Source organism: Chrysemys picta, chromosome 12, assembly GCF_011386835.1.
Source record: "Chrysemys picta bellii isolate R12L10 chromosome 12, ASM1138683v2, whole genome shotgun sequence".
Taxonomy (NCBI): domain Eukaryota; kingdom Metazoa; phylum Chordata; order Testudines; family Emydidae; genus Chrysemys; species Chrysemys picta.
The window spans coordinates 30,347,255-30,355,876 of record NC_088802.1 but is presented as its reverse complement, the minus strand read 5'-3'; the positions used below and the strand labels follow the sequence as shown (position 1 = coordinate 30,355,876).

Genomic DNA, 8,622 nt, shown 5'->3' with positions numbered 1-8,622 from the left:
TTTGAAAAACTTACCCAAACTCTAATAGCCTTTAAAAATGAGTATCCCAGGAGATATCCCTCCAATTCACCCCATCACTCTCAAATAACACAGAACCTAAACACACATTTTCCTGTCCCTGCTCCAGAATTTAGAATCTATTTAATTCTGGTCTCTAAGGGAGTCAGAGTACAAAAAGTAATTTTTTTTCTTTGCATAACCTGGAGCAATGTGAGATTATGTGGGAATGAGACAATCTCTCCCCAAAGGGGGAACTCAGTGACTAACAATCACTCTGCTAATGGGGGGAAGAGAACATATAAGATGTTTGGGGTCAGTCTAGACTAGGACAAGTGCAAGGGGGGAGGGGGAGTTCAGGGGAGATTTGCTAGCTAATCTCCACAACCTTTCCCAACACAGACGGACCCTCGGAGGCTGATGCTGAGGAGGCAGAGGTGGGATCCCAAAGCCTTTAGGCCTCCCACAAGTCCCTGTGGAAATCAGCCCCTCAGTGGAGCTTTCTGAATACAGAAGGGGTGAGTGATAAGAGGCAGCACCTCTCTTCCCTGTACTCTCCTCTCTTATCCCACGATCCTTAACACTTGATTTCCCCAGCACCGAGTACCCTATTCTCCCCACATCCACCAGACCCAACCATTCAGTCACCCACTGTCTTCCCCAAAACCCATCCCTCCTGGTCCCTTCACATTTGATCTCCCAGAACCCAGCACCTTAGGGGATTTAGAGAGGGGAAGAGTTGCCAGCACTCAGGACACTCACCCTGCAGGGACTAGCTCCAGGTAAGTGGGGGAGCCCAACCCATAGGCTACTGGAAAATGGGGGGTGGGGACAGGTGTCCAGAGTGAATGTGGAGCCTTGCCCAAGTATCCATTTCCTAGTCTCTATGGTAGGGGCATCCTGACTGGGAAGGGAAAGGAAAGAGAACTTCATCCAGGCAGAGGGGGCTTCTGGAGGAATTTCTCTCTCCCATTCCTCAGCAGGTTACCAGGAGGCAGGAAAGCCCATCAGCAGGGAGGAGCGGCTGATCAGATCAGGGTTAGCTGCTGCTGGAACCTGCCCCCAGACATGGGCAGCTGGATACCTAGGAGCCAAATGTCACTGATGTATGTGGGAATTAGGAAATGGAGTTTTTACTACGTCCAGCCCTAGTCAGGGCACTGAGAGAATTTCTCTCCTGTGTGGAGGAGTCTCTGATGTTCAATGTGGTGTTAGCTCCAACTGAACCTATTCCATGTTAAGGACATCTGAGAGGGCTCCTCCCTGTTTGGATTTGCTGATGCTTGATGCTGTGTGAGCACCAAAAGAAGATACCCCCACATTCAAGCTCTTTCTTCTGTGAATTAGCTCATGAGGGAACAATGTGTGAGCTTAGACTGAATCTTTCCCTGCAATTATTGAAGATTTTCCCACAATCCAAGTATTTATGGGCTCTCTCTTGTGTGGATCGTCTAATGTGAAGCAAGGTTTGATATTCAAATGAAACTTTTGCCACAGTTGAGGCACTTATAGATTCTGTCCCTTGTGAATTCTCTGATGTTTAGGAAGATTTGGCCTGGGATTGAAGCCTTTCCCACCATTTATGCGGATTCTCTCTTATGTGGATTGTCTGATGTCTAATAAGGTGCGAGTTCTGACAAACTTTTCCTACAGCGGAGGCATTTTCACAGTTTTCTGTGTGGATTCTCCCATGTCTTATAAGGATTGAGCGCCGACTGAAGCTTTTCCCACAGTCCAAGCATTTATAAGGTCTCTCTCCCGTGTGCAGTCTCCGATAGGTAGTAAGATTTGAGCTCCAATTGAAGCTTTTCCCACAGTCCAAGCATTTATAGGGTCTCTCTCCCATGTGGGTTCTCTGATGTGTAATAAGGGCTGATGTTACAATGAAACTTTTCCCACACTGAAGGCATTTATATGGTCTCTCTCCCGTGTGGATTCTCCTGTGGTTAATAAGTCCTGAGTGCTGACTGAAGTTTTTCCCACAGTCCAAGCATTTAAAGGGTTTCTCTCCTGTGTGGGTTCGCTGATGTACAAGAAGGACTGATGGTGCATTGAAACTTTTCCCACACTGAAGGCATTTATATGGCCTCTCTCCTGTGTGGATTCTCCTGTGACAAATAAGGCCTGAGCACTGACTGAAGCTTTTCCCACAGTCCAAGCATGTATATGGTTTCTTCTCCTTCTGATTTGTCTGCTGGGCTGCGGATTCCTTGGGATCCTTGCCTCCTCTCCCACATTCAATGGATTCCTCCATTTTCTTCCTTTGACATTTTCCCTGTTTCCTTTCTGACCTGTGCCAATTACTCCAGGCTTTTCTCTGTTCCAAGCACTGGGAGAACTTCTCTCCAGCTTTTCTCAAGAAGGTCCCCTGGAGTTCCATTTGCTCAAGTCCTTCCTGCTGTAGATCTCCCTCCTCATTCTCACTCATTGTCTCATCACCTGCTGAGGAAGGGAGAGAGTCCCAGCAGGAGTCATTGCCTGAGCTAGCAGAAAGGGGAATAACAAAGAAGGAAAACACAACACAATAACTGTTGGGGAGCCTGAGAAATTGGATTCTGCCTCAACATCCCATCCAAACACTCACAGGGAAGTGAAGTCAGGGAGAAAATGCCTGACAGCTAACAGGGTGGGTGGGAAGCCATGAGCAATATCTGCCATGATGATATGACACCTGTTGACCACAACCTGACCTGGGTGGGATGAGGAGAACTGAGGGGGCTCACACCACATTTTGGGGATTTTCAACTTTTTCCTTCACTTACCATATAGTTTTTGTGCCAATATCACTGACTTCTCACCTGGGTGGGTGCCTCTTGGGATCTTCTTTTCCTCAGAGACCTGGAGATCCGGGACCCATGGCTCTTCCCCTGCTTCCAGCTGGGCGATCAGGTCAGGTTTGGGAATGGGGAGTCCTCCTCGGGGGTGAAATCAGGCATGATATGAGTGCACTGAGGATCAGTGGAGTATTTGTCACAAAGGACACACATTGAGTTTAAACTGAGCCCATGATTTTTTTGGGGGTTGTGGGGGTCTGAACAGATGGAAACATGGTCACTGAGCCCCCTTGGGAGAGACCAATGTCTGGGGGAGGGCAAGTTGTCACACCCTCACTAGGAGTGTTCAGGATCTGTGTGCTCTGGGGGACTTGCTGAAGCACACACAGCTCTAGTGTTAACCCCCTGTCTCTGTGTAAACCTCCAGAGCCCTCCCCACAGATGGAGCTGTGATGGGACAGCCCCCCCGCCCCGGGGTGTAGCCTGGGACTGTGGGACCACTGTGCCCCCCTGAACTCTCTCCAGCCTGGGCTGTCTCTCACAATGCCTTGCTAGTGACCAGCAGGAACCCCTCCACATGCTGTGATCACTCAGCACAACCACATGTGGAGCCTCCACACCCAGCTAGACTGCATGAATGCTCCCAGAGCCACTCATGAATCACACAGAGAGAGGCACCACAGCCAAATCACCCCAGCTCCCAACACTGTAATTTAGGAATATACCATCTAAATTTATTAATTGGTTCACTACTTCATCAATGGAAAGTGGATATACACCAGCTTTTGATACCGGAGCAATTTACCATTCACTTCAGGAAAACTCACTGGTAAAGTTAAACAAGTTTATTGACTATAAAAGACAGATTTTAAGTAGTATTAAGTGCTAGGCAAAAAGTCAGAGTTAGTTACCAAAAGAAATAAAATATAAGCACACAGTCTAAACTTTCAACCCTATAAGACTTGGCAACATCTAGATTAAGCAGTTTCTCTCACCCCAGTGGATACTGGAGTCCATAGTATATAGATTTCACCTTTGAAATCTGGGACAGTCCCCTCAGTTGGAGTCTCAAGTCTTCAGCATCCTTGCTGCTTGCAGTGTAGGAAGGTGAAGGAGAAAGTGGCCACATGCTGGGCCTGTGTTCTGTTTTATACCCTCAGAGCCATGTGGTTGGGGAGCACAAGTCCAGGCATGTCTGGGGGCTTTGCTGAGTCTCCAGAGCCAGGCTGAGCAATCCCCCTGGCGTGGCTTCATGCAGGTGAGTCACTGAATTGTAACTCCCTTGCTGGACAATGGCTGGTGATTTCTGCTCAATAGCACCCACCTGGGTGTTGATTACCTCCCTTTTCATTGTCTCTGTAGAGCCAGTATCTGAGCAACTCCCAAACCCACAGTATATTTTAGTGACAACCGTATAACACAGTCTCATAACTTCATATGCACTAAAGATACACATATTTAGATAGAACAGTGACCATAAGCCAATCTTAACCTTTTCCCTAATACCTCACATGACATGCTTTCTATGCAATATCACAATTATATACAGATGAGGAATATGGGGGCTATAGGGGGCCCTCCCAAGGTATAGAGTGTCACAGGAGCCAGTCCCAGGAAGGGAGGTGCACAGAGATCCTGTGTGTGAGTAAGAATTAATTCCCCAAACATAATACACTGCTTCTGCCCACGGGAAAGCTGGAGGGATGCAGATGAACTAGCATGTCCATTAGGTTAATGACTCCCCTATCCCGCTGGAGGGTGTATGGGGGCGAATGGGTCTCTCAAACTGGAGCTGTGGACAATGAGACCCATTTCCCTCTAATCTAACTGACCAGGGAAGAACCTGACCAGATGCAGAAATGCAGACCCCTTGGCTTAAAATAGTTTGAGGGGACAGGAATACTTACCCTGTGAGGTCACAGTCTCATAATTCTCCTGCATGACATCCTTGTAGAGGGCTCTCTGACTGGGGTCCAGCAGAGCCCCCTGCCTCTCGGTGAAATACGCAGCCACCTCCTCGAAGGTCACTGGCATCTGAAAAAACAAGTGCTCCCCACTCAGTACCCTGCTGCCCCAGCCACAATCCCACTGTTTATGGGGGAAATAGCACCAAAATACGACAGCTCTGGGAGGCCTGGAGGAGCAGAATTCTAGCCCCACCCCACTCAAGAGTGGCCATGAGTCTCCACGAAACACAGAGAAGGTGAGAGCTCCTTGACCCTCCCAGCAGAGGATAGAGGGCAGGGTCTTTTCATTGACCACACACATACTAGACACAGGCTGATGTGGAAAGCAGAGCTCCATGCAGGGGACAGGGACAGGAATTCCAGCACCTTCCCTTTATATTTCACCACAGTCTCTGCCCAGTGGGTTCAGGCTCCAGCACTCTGGTCTGTTTTCCCAGCCCTGTCCAGGGGGGCTGTCTCCTGTTTCAGAAATGGGGGAATTTTCACCCCATCCCCAATAGGCCTGTTCATAAATCAGGCCCTAAACTGAGCATGGATAATCCAACAGGATTATCACACCTTGTCCCTCTCCCTGCCTCACCCTGTGTATTTCCTGCCCCTCCCCCTCTACAACAATCCTTCCCAGCAGCTCCCCCTAAAATCCCCAACCTGACCTGGATCCACCACAGCCATTTCCCTGCCCTGTCCCCTAGGAAGATGATCTGGAGCAAAACGTGGTTGTCATTCTGCAACCTGTCGGGGTGAGAAGGGCAATTGGGGAGGTTTCTGAATTAGTGTTAGTCCATTTCACACCCTGATTCCTCCCAGGCTCTTTCCTTGCAGACAGACACTCTGCCATCCTTGGAAAAACCCCAGTTACATTATTACAACACAGACCTGACCCCTCCCATTGGGACTAAACCCATGAGACACTTTTAAACCCTCCCAGGAACACAGTCAAACCCTAGAAAAGAGCAGAATCAAAGGAGCCACTTTGAGGGTGTCACGGAGTGTGGAGGAGTCAGGGCCCTGCACCACCCCACTTCCTGCGATTTACGTGACTCTCAGCCAGCCAGTAAAACAGAAGGTTTATTAGATGACAGGAACACAGTCCAAATCAGAGCTTGTAGGTGTAGACAACAGGACCCCCTCAGTCAGGTCCATCTGGGGGGCAGGAGCTTAGACCCCAGCCTGGGGGCTCCCTCCATTTCCCCAGTCAACTCCCAACTGAAACCCCCTCCAGCAGTCTCACCCAGCCTCCCCCTGGCTTCTCCTCCAGCCTTTGTCCTGGTTCCCAGGCAAAGGTATCACCTGGCCCCAACCCCCTTCCTGGGCTCAGGTATCATCCCTCAAGTGAAGTCACACCCTGATATCCCATCACCAATGCAGACAGTCCTAGTAAAAGTCCCATGCAACATTCCCAGGTCAATCTACCCCACTCCCTACTCCGTCACAGGGGATCCCCCCTGACATTGTCCCCAGGCCAGTATTTCATACTGGAACCGGAACCAAAATTGAACCATAATTTTGTTTTACTGACTGAACTGAACAAAAAAAGGGAGGTGGTGGTGGTGGTGGGGGACTATTACCAGTTAAAATAGATATTCAGCATTTTGTAAACTCAATCTATTTAAAAAAACTACAGTGATCTTATTTTCATTTTAAGAGCAGAAAGAAACTAGCCAATGGGCTGGCAATGGCTCCCAGAATGGCCAGCCCCAGGATAGTGAGAAGAGAAGGGGGCCAGCCCACAAGTGCAGTTAGTGAGAGGGGAAGCTTAGGAGCTGCCTATACACCATGGAAGGCAGAAGGGGGGCCCAGAGGTAGAGGAACCATCTCTGAGATGCCCCCCCTGAGGAGAGAAGAGGGGGGATGCTCCCTGGGCCCTGAAGTTCATAATAACTCTTCAAGCCCAAGGGCAAAGATAATAGCTCCCCAACCTTCTCCCCTTAGACAGGCCTCCTCCCACCATCCCCAGCCCCTGGGGCAGCTTCTCCCTCCAGTTGCTCCACTTGAGGCTCCAAACTCCCTTCCCCACTGAAGCTGCCAACAGGGCCCACTCCCAAGGACACTGTCTGATACCCACCTCCAATCCCGCACCCCTACCCCAGATAGATATGTTTCTCTCATATGTATATCTTGATCCTAGGTATCAACCCCCACTGTCAGCAGAGGATAAAGTCAAGGCAAAATTTCATTACACCACAACATGAATGAAGATGGAAATGTTTGAGTCAGAAGTCAGAAATAAAGATGTCATAGAATGAATGTCCGACACGTCTGAAATTGAAAGATGAATTGGAACATCTTCTGAAAGCTTTTGAAATCTCTAAAAAGGAAGCAATATCTGGATGAAGGAAAGCCTAAAAAAGGAATGGGCCAATTTCTGATTCATTCACAGATGGGCCACATCTCCATAAGAAAGAAAACATATCAGACTACTGGGAACATCTGAAAAATGTCATGCCCAAGCTGAATCAACTAGCAAAAATTGTACTGGCAGTTCCACTAACACAAGTGAGTGTTGAAAGAAAATTTCCAGGCCTCAGATGTATCCTTTCACTGCAGAGGTCCAATATGGCCAAGCAAAGATGTTATTTTAGGTTGCTCAAACAAATTGTGCATGAAAAAAAAAATCTTGTTAATTTCACAACACAAAAGCACTAGGAAAACTCAAGTAATGGTAAAGTAAAAAACAAATAAACAGCCAATATTCAAAACATTTTACATTTTAAGTTGCAGCTCTCTTTTTTGAATTTACCTCCACTAAGACTGAAATAGGATTTAAACTGGTATCTGAACTTTTATTTGTGTTTCTCTGGGTGGCTAGAACCAGAAATGAAACTGAACAGATTGAATGGAACTAAACCAACCAAAATAAATACCAGTTGGATTCCTTGCCTGCTCTTGCTAGCAATCACTCTGGTTTAACACAGAATCCTGCACAGAAATCAGAGCAGGGCCCTGTTCAGTCCTGTCAACCCCAAACATTTAACACGCAGGAGTCAGACCCACAAATAATGAGACTGTCTTAAATAAAACCCAAAAAGACTAAATTGGGAGCAGGATGTGTGGGGGGAAGGAGGGAGAGGGGGGAATATTTGCCCTATAAATTCTGAGCCCTTAGTGGGAAGTCCCCTGCCCTCCCACCTCCCACCTCCAATGCTTGTTTGACCATTTATAGGGAAAAAAATTCCCCACTGCCTGCTGGGTGGGGTAGCCCTCTGCCCCTCTCCTCCCCCATGGGCTGGGGGAACTGCCATTGTATCTCTCACCATCCCTCCCCCTTCTCCTACCTTCTGGTTCTCCCCTCCCCAGCCAATCTCGCTTGCTCTCATATTCTCTCTCCAGGTTCCCCTCAGTCCCCCTCCCCACACACATCCCTTTCTCTCCCCACTCAGTTTCTCTCTATTCCAGCTGTGTTCCCCTGAGCCCCACAATTCTCTCCCTGACCCCTGGGTATTCCCTCAGTAGGGTTACCATATCTAACCAATAAAAAAAGAGGACCCTCCACAGGCCCAGGCCCCGCCCATTTCCCCACCCCCAGCTCCACCCCAACTCCGCCCCTTCCCCGCCCTAACTCCGCCCCCTCCTCCCTCCCACTCCCAGCCACGCGGAAAGGGCTGCCCGAGCACTACCGGCTTCATGGTTTGCCAGGCAGCCCCCAGACCCTGTGCCCCCGGCCGGCGCTTCCCCAGCGCAGCTGGAGCCCGGGAGGGGAAGCGCCCAGCTGGGGGCGCAGGGTCTGGAGGCTGCCCGGCAAACCGTGAAGCCGGTAGCGCTTGGGCTTTGGGCAGCCCCCTTGTCTCCGGACCCCAGCCACCGGCCGGGCATTTCCCCTCCCGGGCTCCGGCGGCGCAGGGTCCGGAGGCATGGGGGCTGCCCGAAGCCAGTAGCGCTGGGGC

General features: G+C 49.5%; 1 protein-coding gene across 1 annotated transcript; it reads right to left on the bottom strand.

Moving 5' to 3' along the window:
- Positions 1 to 1,387: 1,387 nt before the first annotated feature.
- On the bottom strand, positions 1,388 to 4,833 carry LOC122172741 (zinc finger protein 34-like). Its single transcript, XM_065562556.1, has 3 exons — positions 4,679 to 4,833; positions 2,796 to 2,912; positions 1,388 to 2,439 (listed from the first exon to the last, which is right to left on the bottom strand). The coding sequence occupies exons 1-3, from the start codon at positions 4,803 to 4,805 to the stop codon at positions 1,538 to 1,540; spliced, it is 1,146 nt and encodes a 381-aa protein (XP_065418628.1). The 5' UTR covers positions 4,806 to 4,833; the 3' UTR covers positions 1,388 to 1,537.
- Between the last annotated feature and the right edge of the window lie 3,789 nt (positions 4,834 to 8,622).

Coding starts and splice junctions, on each gene's coding strand:
- LOC122172741 (XM_065562556.1), bottom strand. CDS start 4,805: ATGCCAGTGACCTTCGAGGAGGTGGCTGCGTATTTCACCGAGAGGCAG. Junction 2,913..4,678: donor TGAGACTGTGACCTCACAGG/GTAAGTATTCCT, acceptor TTCACCCCCGAG/GAGGACTCCCCATTCCCAAA. Junction 2,440..2,795: donor CCCAAGAGGCACCCACCCAG/GTGAGAAGTCAG, acceptor TCCCTTCCTCAG/CAGGTGATGAGACAATGAGT.